At 40.2% G+C, this 18,061-nt stretch overlaps 1 protein-coding gene and 1 long non-coding RNA gene across 3 annotated transcripts in view; both read right to left on the bottom strand.

Annotated features, from left to right (window-relative positions):
• USP46 (ubiquitin specific peptidase 46) overlaps positions 1–11,783 on the bottom strand; it is a 35,395-nt gene extending 23,612 nt beyond the window's left edge. The window contains exons 1-2 of one of the 2 annotated variants that reach the window (XM_032999074.2): positions 10,741–11,783; positions 9,641–9,762 (exon numbers count right to left, since the gene is read on the bottom strand). In XM_032999074.2, coding sequence (XP_032854965.1) covers positions 9,641–9,721 — 81 coding nt within the window. In that variant the 5' untranslated portion in view covers positions 9,722–9,762; positions 10,741–11,783. The remainder of the gene's footprint in view (positions 1–9,640; positions 9,763–10,740) is intronic. The other variant, XM_032999075.2, reaches the window with a different exon arrangement.
• A 437-nt stretch (positions 11,784–12,220) lies between these two features.
• Positions 12,221–18,021, bottom strand: LOC122154895. Its single transcript, XR_006167019.1, has 3 exons — positions 17,519–18,021; positions 16,990–17,055; positions 12,221–12,572 (listed from the first exon to the last, which is right to left on the bottom strand). It is a non-coding gene; the product is annotated as an uncharacterized LOC122154895 (long non-coding RNA).
• Positions 18,022–18,061: the final 40 nt, after the last annotated feature.

The following is an 18,061-nucleotide window of genomic DNA, read 5'->3' as shown; positions in this document are numbered from 1 at the left end:
TTCTTCGATTACATTTTTTGTGTTCAAATCAAGTTTCCTAACATAAGAATTAAATGGGTGTTTTTCCAGTTTTGCAGGAAGTATTTTCCACACTGAAAAAAACCCTCCCTCTAGAATTCATGGAAAAAAATATCTCTAAAATGTAACCTCCTACTCTTACATAAACTACAGCTTAGTATATGCTGTTAGACAAGTAGAATGCAAGTGCTCTGCTAACAGGTTGCTCCTACATTACTCATTTGCCTTTCCTCCAGGGCCAGGGTTTCTTGCTTCAGAGGATATCAGGTGGTTTGACAAATCCCTTCTAGCATTTAAATTGTCTAGTAAATATTGTGAGAAAGCAAGAATCCAGGTTTACCAATCAAAATTATCACTGCTAACCAAACAAATCTATGTGCACTAACTGATCTTCATATAAAAGCTATACATTTCCTATAAAGCTATACATTTCATACAAAAGCTATAAATTTCCAAAGTACATGCTATTGAAACAACATATGCTTAGTAACAGCTCATCATAGAGATTTAACCCTCCGAAACCAGGCCTTGGCTGTTGTAAATATATAATGAAGCACTGTGTGCTGGTTCCCCAATAAAACAGAGAGGCTAAATTTAATTTTGGGGTAAACTGACATAACTCCCATGGACTTCATTAGGAGTTGTGCCTTCTTACATCAAGGGCAATCTCGGTCTGGTTTATTTTAAGGTCTCCAGAAAGATACTGTTAAATTCATAGAAAAAGAAGAGTAGCAAAACAGGTAAGAAGCACAGAGACCTAGTACTTCAAAGGAGGATATATTTCTTACATAGAAAAAAAAATGTGGACTATTTAGTAAACTTAAACCATGTCACGTTGCATATGTATTACATGTTTTGCATAGGAAATCTCCTCAAGAAGCAGGTGACATGATGGCAGAAGAAATGATTGGAAATTTTTCCAAAGTATACCCAAGACAAGTTTAAACTGGAAAAAAAACATGTTATTAGAGATGTGTTAAAAATTATTTAGAACTCAGTTTAAATCAACCATATCAAATACAGAAAATATGCTAGCATATTGAGGTTAATCTACAGCAAAATCAACAATAACTATTTAGCATAGTTTTAAGCATGGTTGTGCTTGTTCCCACTCCCAGCAAGTCATTTTCATAATTTCTGCAGTGAAAACTTGCTCTAACATTTTTGATGCAATCCATGCTCTATGGTTTTATAAACGGTCCTGTGCTTCAGCTGAATCTACTGAAGTTTCATAAAAAGCAGCAAGAGTGGCAGCGTGGCCACAGAGCCTGAAATGAGGAGAGACCACATAAATCAATGAACTGGGATCTGGGACTATTAAATAAATTCGTATCAGGGTATAGAGACAATAAAGGAGACTGGCTTCTTCTTAAAAGAATACACTAATGAATGAAATACAACAAAGTTACTGTGGTGGCCAGACCTTATGAGAATGGGAACTAGGTCAATGTGGAAACTCCTACTATGTATTCTGTGGTGTTGGTGACTTGGATTTCTCTGAAGTTTTACCACTTAATTCAACATTCAGTATTTACTACTTAATTTAACAACCTGTATTCAGCCCTTGTAAAATGGCAAAGACATACAGTTGGAGACATATCCAAGCATGGGTCGAATCAGGCTAAGCCAAGATTTTTACCACACCATCGCTCCAAAAACATTCTGGCCACATGACCTATATTTTTTCCTCTTGTTATTTTGCTCTAGGCCTTCTAATGGATGTCTGCCAATTTTCTATTTAGCTGAAATTTCTGATAATGTTGCAAAGAGTTTAATTTCTGGTTTGCATCACATGAAACAGATTAAGTAAAAAAAATATGCCCTTTCCTTTGCACTTTAGCATGTAAACAAAATAACACTGCAGTGGGGGGGAAAAAAGACATCAGATTATATAATTAAATCATATGTAGCAAAAAAAAAATAAATACAATCATTCTATGAAGGATGAGAAATGGAATAGAGCTAATATGAAAGATATAGCAAACAGAAGACAGCAATTCAGACAAGATTCCTAGATTGCTAGAGGTATGAAAAATGGTATGCATATTTATAGAAATATGCATGTGTTTAATTTAAAGTGAACACAGTAAAGAAATTAAGACATTTCATAAGTCATCTATAGAAAACTTATTAAACAGGTATTGCTAAATAAATAGAAACACAGTATGAATAACCATCAAACAGTAAAATACAAAATAAGAAAGAACACAGAAACTCCTGTTCACAAGAAAATCTAAAAAATACAAGAAAAAAACACATAAAAATTGAATCATGAAAACAGAAATTTAACAAATATGTAAAGAACAAGAGATCAATGATAGAAGATGGTTGGTCCATATTGAAGGGCTTCAGACCATATACAGCTGTGAAATAGATTATTTTTTTTTTTCTTAGTATTCAGGGCAAGTGAGAACACTGTGCTAGAAATAGAGTTGTTTCCTGAAGGGAGAAACTGAAGACTTAAGACAAACTAAGGGTGACATCTGGTCTGGTAGAAGAGAAATTAGAATAAAAATAGAAATGGCTTCAGGGCCAGGCAGCCCAAGTTTCAGGATTTTGGAAGGTACAGTCTACGAGAGGGAAGGGAAAAAGAAGATAAAGAAAGATGTGGAAGTCCTCCTGGCCAACAAATAGCAGTGATGGATAACTCAAAAGTGATGAAGCAACTGTAAATAAAATCCAGACTTAGCTCCCAGAAGCAATACAAAGAAAATGAGAGTAAGAGAAAAGCAAACAACATCACACCATGCAGTATATATGCAACTGCTTCCAATAGACACATCACCTGTCTTTGGTGTTAGACTTCGACTATCCTCAGAGACAACCTCAACTTTTGGAGAGGAATGGTGAGTAATTGGAATAGCTGAAACAGCCTTCTTTCAAACTCATAAATATTGAATGTCAAACCTGAAATGCTTTTGTAATTTTTAAAGTGTAAATCCCACAAGAAGGTTGAATTTAGCCAGATTAGCATTTTTTTAAATTTATTTTCTGCAAAGAAACGTTTTCTTGTTCCTCCAGCAGAGCTATTTTGGGCCTTTGTTGCCACAAGGCAAAAGAGGAGAGGATGCTATGAAAAACATAGGGGATCATGGTAAACAGTAGAAGGATACTGACTGAATGAGAAAACACTGTGTACTCACATTTTTGAAGAAAAGGTGATTGAAGACAATGTACTTAAATAAATTATTTTTGTACATTTTTTTTCCAAAGAGTTTTGTGATCATTAAGGCAAATTTTAAGAGCTTGAAAGGAGATGACCAACTTGTTTTTTTTGCTGGATGCACCAAACTATCTCTAATTACAGATCTATGTATTATGTATTCCATAAATAAATTCAGCTCTTTACTGAGTAGTTACCAATAAACGGATAAAAATTGAGAGACCTGAAAACCTGAGCCACTTAAAATTTTGGATGAAGTGGTTAAGGCACTCAGTCCTATATAGCTTAAAAAACTTGGTTTTCTCAAAGCACAAAGCAACCAACTACTGGAAGTGAGGTTCTAATGAAGTGTTACAAGTTCAGTATCTATATCCGTAAGTAACTTTTTAAAAATATTGACCTTTAATGTTTCCATTATTAGACAACCTTTACCAAACTGTAACTCAGTACTCTCTCATGAGTCTGTCTCCATTCCCAGTTTAATTGTTCTTGGATTAGTGGCACTCAGGCTTTTGCTGGAACAAGTAGCAAACACATTTTTTTTTGGCCAGTTTCCTTCTTCTGAACATGTAACCTCAAGATGGCCTCACAAGTGAAAAAGAGACTGAGGTTTGCTTGCAGACTATAATTTCTTCAATAACATTTTTGTCTGGGCCACCCATACTGCATATGTGGTGCCTCAGAGAATTCTAAAAGCAGGGCACCTTCTAGACTTCCTCACAGCTGCACCAGCTGGAGTACTCTTTGATAGCCTAGAGACAGAAGAAAGAATATCTTCATTACATCTCAATGTAACATGAGTTATGAGGGCTGCAGTTATGTTGCAGGACAGGTTTAGGATTCAGGATTATTTTTGACAGTCAATTTTGGACAATGGTTTACTTTTAAAGGAATGTTCTAAAAATTGTTGAAATTCAGCTGAGACAAGTGCAAGCTTCTGCACATGAAGAGAAGAATCACCTGTACATGTACAGAATTGGGAACTAAGGTAATAACACTTAAAAAAAAAAAATCTAGAGACCATAGTATAGTATAAGATGAATAAGCATCAGCTATGCAGTGCTATTTCAAAAGAACACAAAAAATGTTGACAACATAATAAAATTGTTGCAGATAGTTGTTAAAGTAACTTTCCTGTTTAACTTGCCACTGGTAATACTTCAGACAGGACCTTACATCCAGGTTTGGGTGCTAGGTTTCAAGAAAGATGAAGATAACTGGAGGGGGTCCAAAAGAAGGCAGTCAAAATGAAAAACTCATCTGGAGAGCAAAATGACCTGTAAAAACAGGTTGAACAGGGTTGTGTTGCATAAGACAGAAAAGGCTAAGGCAGGGCATGACAATATTTTCAGGTATATAGTTTGTTACAGAAGGGAACTAGTCTGTTCTCGATTTCAAGGGTGCACAGGATGAGAAGTACCAAGATCAAATTACAATAATGTAGATTCAAGTAAGACATTAGGAAACATTCTAGTCATAAGGACATTGAAGCATTGGGATAGACTGCCTAGAGAGATGACATAGTCACCATCACTGGAAATCTTCAAGTTTGACAGACACACATCAGAAATGACACAGGTGTATCAAATGTAATTCCAGTGGACAGTTGGAGATTTTATTGTTCTAGGTCAGTTTAGATGCAAATATTATTAGGTCATTAACTGTGAAATCAAATTAATAACCACAACACACACTATCCAGTAATGGCTGGCTTGAAACCATCAGCAGAGCAGCCTTCTCTGCAACGGCTGATCATACCAAAGAACATGCTTATAATGGAGCCCTGATGGTGGAGGTGCAAGTTCATTTATTCCCCAGAAGCACTGATATACTGTGGTGTCAGGAGTACACAAATGTATATAAGTGTATCTACCAAGCAGCCGGACAAGGACAGTTTATTGAGTCTAAAGGAAGATCAGCAGAAGAGACTTTGCTGACTACCTCTCTGACTGGCCGTGATTTACACACCACATACTGTGGCTCTTCAAACCCACCAGGACTTCACCTCCTGCATGGCGCTTCCCCACCACACACAGTTAATCAAATCAGGGTCCAGAGTCTGCTTTTAATTTCATCTCTTCCACAATTCAGACTCACTCAGCCTTGCTGAGCTGTAATTAAGAGGTTCCTTTATTAACGTATTTGGCATAACCACTGCTTTGCTCTTAATTCATCAACTTGAAGCCAAAACCTGTATACATCTAAAAGAAACACACTGTAAATCACACATTGTATTCATGAATTGTCTTGTTGTGTTTGTCTTCTAAACAACTAGTAAGTGAATGATAACAACTTTAACCATAAAAAAGGTACTCATGCAAGACAAGTCTCAGTCATTAATCCAGGTTATCGTAATACATAAATTTCCAATGTATAATTCTCACTTTGCACATCCTCCTCTGTTCAATAAAAAATATCTTTTGTGGACTTCTGTTTATTTTCTAATGGAACGCACACTTTCTGCTTGTCAGTCCAGTGCCCATTTGTCAGCCATACTCTCAAGTTTCTCATTACTTCAGAAAGGTATTACAATAATTAGACTTCACATTCTCTATATTTTTCATATTTTTGTTTCTGTATTTTTTATATATGTCATACTGAAATTGTGCACTCTGGAGACTACGCTTCTAAAATTGCACTGCTTGAACTGCCTGTAACTAATTTTTTCAGATGTAAAAATCTATTTTCCTTTATCAATCTAAATATGCCTTCAGATAGCTGTTTTACTGTTTTGACATGTATTATCCTGCCTTAATCTCTGTTATAGGAGAAATTTTAAAAGTCATGAAGATATATGCGCTGTAGGTTGTCCAAATGAATAAATCCATTTGAAAGTCATAGTGATCAGTTCTGTAATCCAATAGCACTCTTATTGTACGAAGTAGAATTTGACTATTTTTACAGGACTACAACTGTAATTTATTTTTTTTTAAATCAAGCATTTTCCAGATCTTGTTTGTAGCTTGAGTTCTCATTCTGGCGATGCCCTATATTCAAACAAATACTGCAATGAGTCTCTAAAGTCATTACATTAAAAACAAACAAACAATCCAACAGTTATTCTTATTTGCTTACTGAATGTAGAGACTTGCATGTTTTTATGTTTTTCTCTACAACTAGTGTCTAGGATGGTTAAATTTTTTTTTATTTTTTTTTTTTTTAATGAAAGCTGACATTCACAAGTATTCACATAATTCTTGGTGAATTGTGTGAACATATTCCTGAAGAAAAACACCAATTGTTATGAAACTCATAGAGACTATGAGAAGAATGGGCAACATGAAAGCTCAATTAATAAAAACTAAAATTACTCTGAGGAACTTCAACCTTTTTTCCAAAGGATATCTATACAACAACTACCAGGAGCAACTGTGAGGTATCTCAGATGATACCTTGTGTTAGAAGCAATCTGAATGTGTTCAGAATGTCCCATTTATTAAATTGACAGAGCACTCTGAAGTGCAGATCAGATTAATTGAAATACTATTATAAAACTATGAAAAGGAGATTAATACCTCTTCTCATCAGAATAGTAAAAAGTATTTAGGAGAAATATGGTCCACAGAGCTTGTTAGCCATCTTTGTAAAAATACGTGTCAGTACATTCTGAGATGGTTAGATGTCCTTCACTGCACATAACAGTAATACCCCTAGGTCACAGCTGCAGCATGAGCTTAACTCAGAACTCAGAGAAGTACCAAAAGCTCATCAACAGAGAAACATGCTGCAGAGAATTTCAGTAAGCAACAATCTTAAAACGCCAGCATACATATCTACCTTTGAACCAGCATTTTGTAGTTAAGTCATCAGGTTATCTCACAGAAACAGTACATGAGGACTACGGAATCCTAGGGGCTAAGAGCACATCCCTGCTTTGTGTCTACAGTGTACAAGTGTTACATGGCACCGGGTTTTGGTTTTCCCTCAGACAGAGTTTCTTCAGTGTATCTTATACTTCTTCACATCTACTGTACCTGTCCTACATAAAAGCTGATGATTGCCTATTGTATAACTCATTCTGTGGCGAACCTGGTGTGCAGATAGAGTGGATGAACTTTCCCAGTATCTGAAAGACAGGTAAGAGGAACATCTTGGGGACTGGAATTCCCTTTTTCAGTGAGGGTGGCCACTGCACCCACATAAGAGTCCCACCGATTCCTTTAGGCCCAGTTGCCTTCATCCCCTCCACCCTAACAGAACAAGTTTTAGCTCTTTGGTCTCATTAACCAAATCAGCAAATAATAATTAGTACTATTGTTATTACAGCTAGGGGGACACAACTGGCAAAGGACAATACAGGAATTCTGTTTAATTCTAGAAAGTCATGCATTTGAATATTTTCTACATATAAATGTACCAAGTGGAAAGTTTGCACCTAACACTTTTTCTTACTGGTTAGCTCCTGCTGTGTCTGCCTCAGCATGTGAGAATTTATCCAGTGAATACACAGTACTAGATCTCTTTTGCAAGCAAGTTAAATACTGTCCCTGGCTTCCTTGCTTCACTACACTTGCTTTGATCCTTCCTGGAAAAGACTGATTCTCTACCATCTTCAGGAGACCAAAATTACAACCTGACATACTAGACTTCAGGCAGTCAATTAAATAGCAAACATACATCCTAAAATGCCAACTAGCTAGATTCCCTTGAGTTAAATTAATTCAGCTAAATTTTATCTGGTTTCCCCTTCAGGACATGAAAGTACTTGGACAAACAAACAAACAAACAAACAAAACTTTGTCAAGAAATGACTACCATTGAAAACATAATCTGTGTTTCGTTCAGAGAAAGACAAGTATTTCACGGCCAATTCCTCCCTCTGTCTCTCTCCCCCTGCTCCCTCCCCAAAAAAACCCAACCAACCAACAGAAAACAACAATCAACCAGGCATGATCCAATTTTTTTGCAGAAGGTAAGGAAAAAAAAAAATAATCTCTGTGAACACTCTCAAGAAGAACAGGAATGGAAAAAGATAAAGAAGAACAGAACTTTTTTTTTTTTTTTTTTCGCTTCATTACTGTGCTCAACCAGGTTAAAAAAACTTAGAAACATACAATTATGTAGCATTATATACCAAAATATATTTTATTTCCTAAGAATTATGTAGCTATTTCTCAGTCTACAGATTGCAAGTAGTTCAGCTCTTCAAGCACTACATTATAGTGCAGGAACAAGGTCTGGAAATTAATGTCTTTGTCTTGCAGATTTCTATAGATGCCCTAAATCAAGTCAACACTGCAAGTATTCAGGTTTTGTACAGGTGAAAGGTCTTCTTATATACCTCTAACCTTACACAGTCGCATTCTAATGGAGGGTTGTCATAGCTCCTCCTACAGACCATTACATTCAAGATCACCACCTCATCTAGGCAGACACATTTTGGAGGAGCCATAATGCGGTATTGTCAATACTTCCAAGAATTTATGTTTCTCTTACAGCCCCAAATTCCTGCAGCTTTCTGAAAACGTCAGCCTTTTTTCCTAAAAGAACTTCCAGTCCCTGTGGGTTATCCAGAAAAGACTAATTGTGACCAACACAACGCAACATCTCTAAAAGTTAAGTACAGAGACCCCAAGGAATATATAGCTTTAAAACATCATTATCGTTAAACCAACTTCCCCTTCTGTCACAGTACTGGTACCGTGAGCTAGAATTACCTTGAACTATGAGCCCTTGTATGCCTTTTCTGCCTGAGGCTCTAATTCTTCCCTCAATCTCTCCCTTTCTTGGATGCCACTTTTACAGGATATACTGGCAGCCACAGCTGAGCAGCACACCATTAGAACAAGCTCAACAATTTTACTGTGAATCTGTTCAGTCTTTGGGAGAAGCGTACTGCATACAAGTGCATCTGTCTGAAGCACACGAAAATCATGGAGTTCCTAGTACTTTATGTCAATGAAAAAGTCTTACAACCACCTGAGAGTCTCCAGCTCCCCTTCATGTGGTGCTGTCTTATGCAGTCTGCAGGGCATCACACCCACCATTCATCAGCAATAAAAAAACGGAGCCTGTCTCAGAAGGAAGGTAAGTGCACCCAAGTTTTCCTCTCCGTCCTGTACTGTTTCCTAAACCTTTCTTTGCAATATCCCTGGCTCACTGTACTGGAAATTATAAAGAACAATTAAAAGTTTAGAAAACTACTTTCTGTTGGTAAAAAGTGTGAGCACCCAGATTATTTTACCCCAAGTCTGGATTTTGCATTAAGTATTTTTAACCTCAAATCCAACCCTTCCTCTCTGCATTTCAGAGCAGACGTTTCAAAAGGAGGACTGAGGCTCGTCAGAACTATGGGTGGGATGCCCTGGGCATCTGGTTGGAAACGAAAGAGCAAGCCCACTTGAGTGGAAGCGTGGACACGTGGAAGGGAGGCAGGCTCACAATCCACTCTCCCTCCCCCAAACCACTGCTGCTGACCCCGCAGGAGCCAGGCCTCTGGGGCTGTGCCTGTTGCCTTACCCTAGAGGTAGGCTCCGTTCTCCAGGGCAGATGAACGGTATGTGTGGCAGCACCAGCACAAGGCATGCTGGAGCACCACATGGAGGGAAGCTGGCAACTGCGTGTAGCTGCTCTTGAAGAACCTGGAAATAAGTGGGAAAAATACAGACTAAAACAACAAAATGTGCAGAAACAGGCTTCTCTTCTGTTTGCATTGGGGTGCCTAGCACACACCCGTTTCTTTGGCAAGTTTATTACTGCCTCACTGTATTAAAAAATCTTGGACAGACAAAATTTGGGCTCTCCCTTCCCCCACCAAGAAGTTTCAAAAATCTAAGGCCAGTCAGATGCTCCAAATTTGTTGGGATTAAAATTAGATCCAAGCACAATGCAGAAAGTGCCCTTTCAAGTGTTCCTGGGGAGGCAAGTGGCAGAGTCTGAACATAACAAACAAAAATATTAATGTTTCCTTATTGCTTCCTTATTTCCTAATTGCCTGGTCTGATTTAGAGAGAGCTAAGTGATTCAAGAGTACTTAACGAACAGCAGTCCTCTCCAAGTGGCATGCAGTGCAAGCTAAACTCCGATGTTATCTCTAAAGTCAGGACTTCCTAGAACAGGTACCTAGCATCGGAAACCAAAAGCGTATTATCAGGCATCTAAACACCTTCGTTTTCTGTGTAACCTGGGGAGCTCTGGCCCCATGCGACCACGGGCTGCCGGCCCGAGGGGGTTAAATGGGGTCACTGACTTAACGTGGATGCAGAACCCAACTTTGGGGGCCTTTCGCAGGATTATTAGGGCAGGAGGAGGAAGGGCGGGCTGCGGCTCCGTCCGCGACGCGTATCGGCTCAGCATCTCCGTCCCTCCCCGGCCCGCTCCGGGAAAACTCCTCGGGACATCGCCACTCTCCTCCGGCCAACTCCACCCCAGGCACGTCCCGGCGCAGCCTGCCCGGCTCCCCCGCCGCCGGGGGCAGGGATGCGGTCTCTGCCTTTGGCTGGCGCCCCTCGGGGGAGCCCCAGCCGCCCCTTCGCCGGCCCCAGCAGGGCCGGCCCCCGGGAGGGGGGCTGCTGGGCCGCCCTCGCCCCCCGCCGGCGCGCCTGCCTGCGAGCACTCACCATATTACAGATGGAGGCGATGTTTCTGACAGTCATTAGTCTAAAGGTTGCAGCGATCCCACACCGCCATCTTTATAAGGTGAAAACGGCCCCGCTCATGGTGGGAAGGGCGCAGGAAGGGAGAGGAGGGGGCGGCGGCGACGGCGGCTTCTGCTCCGGGGCTGGAATAAAAGCAAGAGGGGACTGCACCGGCACCCTTCGAGCCCGCAGAGCTGCGAGAAGGACGGACCCTCCCGCCCTCCCTCCTCCGGGCGAGCGACCGGGAGCTTTAGCGGCGCGGGGAGAGCAGCCGCATCTCCGCTCCTTCCGCCCCGGGCTCTCGCACGGTGCGCTGGGCCCCGGGCTCCCGCTGGAGCGCTCAGCCGCGCCTCTGCGCCAGCCGGCACAGCGCTAAGCTCTCCCTTCCTCCTCCTCCTCCTCTTCCTCCTCCTCCTCCTCCTCTCCTGGCGGCCGCCGTTGCCGCTCGCCGCTCCATCGCAGCGCCGCGCCCGCTGATCCGCTCGGACCGCGGCGGGGAAGGGGAGGTCGGGGGCAGCGGCCGGCCCGGGGCAGCCGGGGCGCGGCGGGGAAGGAGCGGGGCGGGGGGGCTGCCCCGGCCGCGGCGCGCCCAAGGGAGCCGAGGTGCCTTCGTCGGCGGGGCTGGAATGGCCCCGGGGCTGCGCAACTCGGGTTTCAGGGAGCCCGGAATCGCAGGGGCAGGCAGTAGGGTGAAGGACGGGAAAGCAGGGTCCGGGCAGAGAGAGACACGGGTGCGCGGCAGTGACGGCAGCTCCGTTACCTTGGGACATGCTCTCTCCACCTAATTTGAGGCACACGGGAGCCAAGGCACTTGCAAACCCCGGAACAGTGGGCTGGAATGTCATTTACTGCCCACAGTAGGTGTTTTGCATCGCCATTCATGCAGGCAACATCCATCTTCGCAAATGCTGTTTTGGGACCATGTCCGTACCACGCATCTTAGTGTCACAGTGCTCACACACAAGCTTACAACTCGTGGCATTTATACAACACCGTTAATGCAATAACCTCAGTTCCTCTTAAAACAAGCAAGTCAAGGTCCACGGCTTTCTCCAGGGTAGAGTAGTATGAGTGTATTAAATTTACACAGGTGATAATAGGCACAAGGTTGTTAAATAGCTAACTTGAGGCCACACAATAAATCTCTGAGAGAAGCAAGAATGGCATTCAGCTAGGGCAATGCCTCATCTTAGAATACCCCTTTTCCTTAGTATATGTTGCTCATCTCAGCAGAAGCTTGAGGGCCATTCACTGTTCCTCTGCTACGCTGAGGAAATCATTCAAATGAAGAGAGAGAACTGCTAGCGTTTCTACGGGCGCCTCCGCTCCCAACATACCTGGCAGTATGACACACTCAGGCTTGGCTACACTTTTTACTTCATGGTGCTAGAATAGACTAGTTTCAGGCTATAGAGCCTGGCCCCACAGGCTTTATTTACAGGAAACATTCTGAAGTCAGTAATTTTATTTATTTATTTATTTATTTCAAGGGACAGTCTGTGATTATTAATACAAATCTGGCATCAGCAGTAGCACCTAAAGATAAATTCCTACCCTGAGAATGCTGTTAGGTAAGTGGCCTCAATCCAGTTCATGGTGGATAAGTGCCCACTTTATAAAAACAATATCAAATTTGGTGTCAGTTGGCATCCTGTTGACAGTTTCAGCAAAGACAACTGGAAATGGAGTTGCCACAGAGACAGAACTTTTTTTCCTCAGTAAGTTGTATCAGTTATGCTAAATCATGGCAGACATTTGAAATACAGGATGGAGAAAGCTTTTTGGACATTTATGGAGTGAAGTTGTTAGGGTTGCTGAAAAAAAAAATCCACAAATCAGTGTGTTAAAAGAGCCATCAAACAAGGTAACACTGAGAAAAAAAAAAAAAAAAAAAAAAAAAAAAAGTATCTTTGGTATAATTCTATTAAGTTCATGGTCTTACATTATGTGTGAATTTGATCCCAAGTGTTTAATTTGCTTAAACTCAGAGGGCTGGATTATATGTAATATCATGGGGTTTCTCAACATAACCATGGGAAATGGGAGTTAAGTTGAGGTGTCATTTTGAGAGTGGCCACCCCCAGCCTCAGCTCTGAAGCAGGCAAGGCCTGATTGGACTCCAGTGCAGTTCTAAGTAGCCTACAGAGACTGACAGCACTGCACTGTGCCTGGTTTTTAAACTCAGATCCCTTTTATTCCAGAAGCTTAATTGTGTACTCTTTGCTGCAGACTGTTTGTTCCAATTTACTGTAGAGAATTGTGCTTGCTCTCAGTGAAAAGTTATGAAGGAAATGGATGGGTTTGAAAGGTGATTAAAAATTTACATGAAACAAAATGTGGTAACTAATGAAGTCATTTATCTCATATATATTTTAACATCAAGGACATTATTCTCATAATGCAAACCTTAGAGAAATCATACACAGTAGGAAAACGAGTAAGAAAAAGGTAAGTGGTATTTTCTAACTTTTGCTTTCTCACTGATGTCAATTACTTGACTTCAGGGTAAGGTTTCAGGTTATTTGCGCTTGTTAAACTTTTTTTTTTTTCTTTTAAACACAAAATTAAATTACTATTAGTTAAGCAAGTACATATTCAATTTAAGCACTGTTAAAAATTTACTACTGTGGAAAATAAGTATGTTTGCAAATATGCACATACATACGTATATACACACACACCATTCTGTGAAGAATTCAGTATCATTATCCTTAACACTGATAAAAATGCTTTCATTTAAGGGCAGACACATTTCATGTTGTATTTCTGAGGATTCATAATAAAGATAGGAAATAATATACAAGTGTTTATGTGCCAGTTTAGCACTGAGTTTTTTTGCTCTTCAGCCACATATCAAATGAGGAAAGAGGAAAGAAACTTTCGTACTTGAAATGGACTAATGAGTGTTTTGATTTTCTTCTGGTGTTGTCATTTTCAGGACTAGAAAGTTTATTTCTTTAGCTCTTTGAAGATTAAAAAAAAAAAAAAAAAGTGCTAAGAAAAGGAACAAATGCTAGTGACAAAAATTATAGAAACTGTATAAATCAAGAACAGTGAACAATTGTTTCCACTCTAAAGCATTGCCCTATCTCTTCATAGCAAACAACCAACCCTGTGTTTCTTCTGAGTGTTAGACAAAGAGAAGGAAAACAAAGGACTATTTATAACCTAAGAGTGCTTATATAATTTCTGTTGAAAGGTCAAAAAATGCCTCCTGCATTTAATTTTAGATCAGTCTTGGTCTCATCTGGTTATACGCTTGAACATTTTTATTTCACTACATAAAATAAGACCCTATTGTAAATATCCTCTTTGGCTAGCAGAGGCTTGGACTTTCATAACATTTTCCATCTGATGTTCTCAGAGTACTCTGCAAACATTCACTCAGACTTGTCAAATTATTGGGTTGCAAGTTAATATTAGCTTCTTTTATAAAGCAAGAAAACAGGCAGGAGAAATGTAGCAACTTGTCCAAAGTTACACAGGAAAGTTAGTAGCAAGGTGGGAGCAGAATATCTGCTCACTCTGTGCTACAAAGAGGATATTGCATTTCCTCTCTAGAAATCTTGGAAAATTCCACAGAGGGTTCATTTATGTTTTTCTTGTAATAAACTCTGGTCCAGAAATGGCTAATCATCAGTCAGTTTTGCTGAACAAGTGTTTGGAACAGAATCAAATTTAGGGTACATTTCCAGGCAATTAAAAGGGCATTTTAATGGAAAAGGCAGTTAGAACAATACTCCGGTTTTCTGGAAGGTGAGAGAATATACAGTAAGAATTAAAAGAGAATTCAGATTTCTGAAATACTTTCAGTGTTGACAATGTATGTTTAGCATTTTACAAACTTTTTTTTTTTTTTAATACATTTTGTATCTTACATTAAATTATGTTCTATAAAAAAATATGAAGATGAATTTAACAGAATGTCAAACATGTAGATACAAGCATGAGGACTAAGGATTTTCCCTGCACCTTGGCCCCCACTGCAGAGTGGATTGAGAGCTTTGGGACAATTCCAAATGGCAACCTGCAGTCCATGGACTGAGGCTGTAGTGCACAGCTCATAGCAGGTCCACAGAAGCCACTCTATTTGCATCTGAAATTCTAATGGTAAAAAATGAGTTGTAGTCCATGAAAAATTCATGGCAATCCACAGAAAATGTGGGGAGTCTCCTGGGGGCTTCTTGGTCTAAACAAAACCTGAAAACCAATGAACCACAACTTTGGAATCACTATTCTGACTGTCAACATCAAAGCAAAGACTGTCAGCACCAAAGCAATCCTTACGCAACATTTTCAGATTATATGAGAAATTATTTCTCTTGATTTAAAATATGAAAAAAAAAATCTTTAGAATCCTAACAAGTTATACTGTCACCTATCAAATATGAAGCAGAGAAAACAAACCTTTGTATTAAATTAATCTCTGAATCTTGACTATCTTTCTTAATGCAAACGTTATACTAGTTGGCAGAGATGGAATACTATCTCTTTCTTTTTCTCAGAAATAGCTGGCTTACAGAAGAAAGGAAAATACATTTACAGCATTTGAGAGGTTTGTTTGTTTGGTTGGTTTTTTTTTTTTTTTTTTTTTTGTTTTTTTTGTTTTTTTTTTTTTTTTTTTTGGCCAGACATTGGATTTGAAAGCCCAAAGACAGCAGAAAAGACAGCAAACACTTTGATGTCAAATATACCAAACGCTGATTGAATAGATAAAATGGGCTAATGGTACTATAGTGATAACTGTTAAACAGTGTATTCTATGAAGAGGCTGTTTAGGCCTTTACAGTCATTTTGATGTTCAATAATGGCCTAGAAGTGTCATTATCTCATAATATCTTACTCTTGCCTTTTTCCTTCTGCTTAATTGTGTTTTCAAAAAAATGGTATTAGGAGCTATGAACAATGAGAACAGTAGAACTTCTATATATTGCTTCATCACTTTACATAATATTAATCTTCCCTGACACTCACTACTCAGCTGAAAATATTCGCACATTTCTGTAAGGTAGAACCTTGAAGAATGGCTTCCTTATCTGGTATTTTATTAAGCATGGAAGTTCACTAGCAAACTTTACTGCCATTTTTCTTACCAATACAAAATATGCTTTCAGTTGGAAAGATAATATTTAAGTCCTAATGATACATATTGGCTAGAATGAGGCAAAATTTTTAGCCATGGAAGTAATTTATCAAACAAGAAGAGATTCACTGAGCAAAAATAACAGAAAACTTAAATTTCTAACAGAACTATCTGGCTTGCCCTCTGCTTCTTCTCCAAAGATTTTATTTATTATTTTTGTTCTGCTCTACAGGCTCTAATTTTGACTAACATACACTCTGAGGACAAAACACAAAGGATATTTTGACATCAGACATACTGTAAATGGCATTTAGTCTAATTTCAGCATGAATTTAAAATAGCCTTTTCATTTTATGTAAGTTGTGGCATAAATTAATTCAATTACATTTTTTATGACACTAGTGTATCAAAGTTTTAAGTAAAAAAAAAAACGAAAAAAAAAAAAAAAAAAAAAAAAAGCTGCCACATTGTAAAGTCCCAAACCTGCCAATTATTTAATGCAGATAGATACTGTCATCTATCTGCAAAGACTGATGGTCACATTAAGATTTTACTTGCCCGGTTTTCCTTCATACCAGTGTGGAGAAAGCCAGTGAAATTGAAATGAAACATTAATGGCAATTGCGCACTGTGGTGAACCCAACATGATGTTTTTAAATAAATGTTTTTCAAAAGTCTTTCAGCAGAGAGGTATCAGATCAGTGAGTTTGAGATTAAATGCACGCGTCCCACAAAGAGAGACTTGACTGATTAGAGCAGCACTCTCCAAGATTTGAACACTTGATTCAGATCACCAGAGAATCCTTAAAAAGCTCAGCACTGAATCCACAAAATAGCCAAGGCACACAGCTGCCACTTAGCTGACTTCAAAATGTAGGCCTTCAGATATTCTTCTTCATGACTACCTAAAGTGGAAGTGCCCTGATGTAAACAGACCTAACAACATCTACTGGCATGGTTGATGAGGTGCTTGGCGAAGGTGGTAAAAATGTAAACGTTGGGATGCCACTTCATCTTTTTGGCTATGTTACAAGGAAGGACTGATCTGACCTATGCATCTAACTGTAGAAAATGGTTGTTGCAGAGACCTCACTTGAAATAACCTGAAGCTACATGCCTCACAAATTCGTATGCAGAGAGTGACTTACCTAGAGCCCCGAGACAGCTTCTGAATCCTGATGCAGTCACAATAAATTTACTGGCGGAGATTACATCTGCAACAATGTTTTAAGCAAGTATCAAGAATTAGACAGAAGAGATAACTAGAAGTAACAAGAAACAATTTCTAGCCCGGTCCCTTGATTGCAACTATGTGACTTTGTTTCAGGCGGAATCAGGTCGGTTTAGGTCTGCTGAGGGTGATTTAAGTGCAGGGTTCAGTAAACTCTCAGGGATTGCGGGCCAACCTGTTACTTTCTTTCCACACACTTACAGGTGCTGTGCCAGTAGCAACTCAGTGTGAGCCAAGACAGACACACTGTTGCTCACTGAGACAGGAAGCTGTGAATTATCAGCAATATATCCACCTCTTTGTGAAGCAGGGACTTTCGTTGAATTCAGAACTCCATGGGCACAAAGATGTTGTGGTTCCTACCTACTAGCTTTGCTGGGCAACATTCAAAGTCTCGGTGCTATAAACTACTAATTCCCAGTTTATTCTAATCTGCTTGTACTCACCCTAAAACTTCTTAGTGGTAACCCCAGCCAGGCAGGTCATCTCAGCTGAGGTAGAACATCAGCCGTGTTTTGCATCCATGCTGTGCGGTAGCTGGCAGGATGACAGGCCTGGTTCCACTCTGCCGCCCTGCGAGCAGCAGCCCAGGCGTGCTCTGGAACGTCAGCCAGGGTATTAAGCTCAGGCTTGAGGCTTACTTCACTATCCTTACAGGCAGATCCTAAGCCTCCTAAAGTAGCGCTTAGATGGGAGTTTAAAGAGAGATCAGCAGTTCTTAGCTCCTCAAAACCGCTACACAGCTGCTCCTTCACGCCCAAGACTCTTTTGTTTCTCCGGGCCCCTAGAGCTCGGCCGGGGCGGAGGCCGGCAATTACGTCCCACGGAAGACGAAAGCCCCGTCATGAACCGGGCCGCGGGTCCGCCCCTGACAGGGAGAGCGGCTGAGCAACCGGGGCGCTTCCTCACGGAGACAGAACGGCCGCCCCTCCGTCCCCGGGCGGCAGCCCCGCGGCGGCCCCTCCCCTCAGGGCTTAGGCTCGCAGCTG

This window comes from Tyto alba, unplaced genomic scaffold, assembly GCF_018691265.1.
Source record: "Tyto alba isolate M040663 unplaced genomic scaffold, T.alba_DEE_v4.0 Super-Scaffold_6, whole genome shotgun sequence".
In the NCBI taxonomy this organism is placed as follows: domain Eukaryota; kingdom Metazoa; phylum Chordata; class Aves; order Strigiformes; family Tytonidae; genus Tyto; species Tyto alba.
The sequence above is the reverse complement of the archived record's forward strand: the minus strand, read 5'-3'. Positions and strand labels throughout refer to the sequence as shown.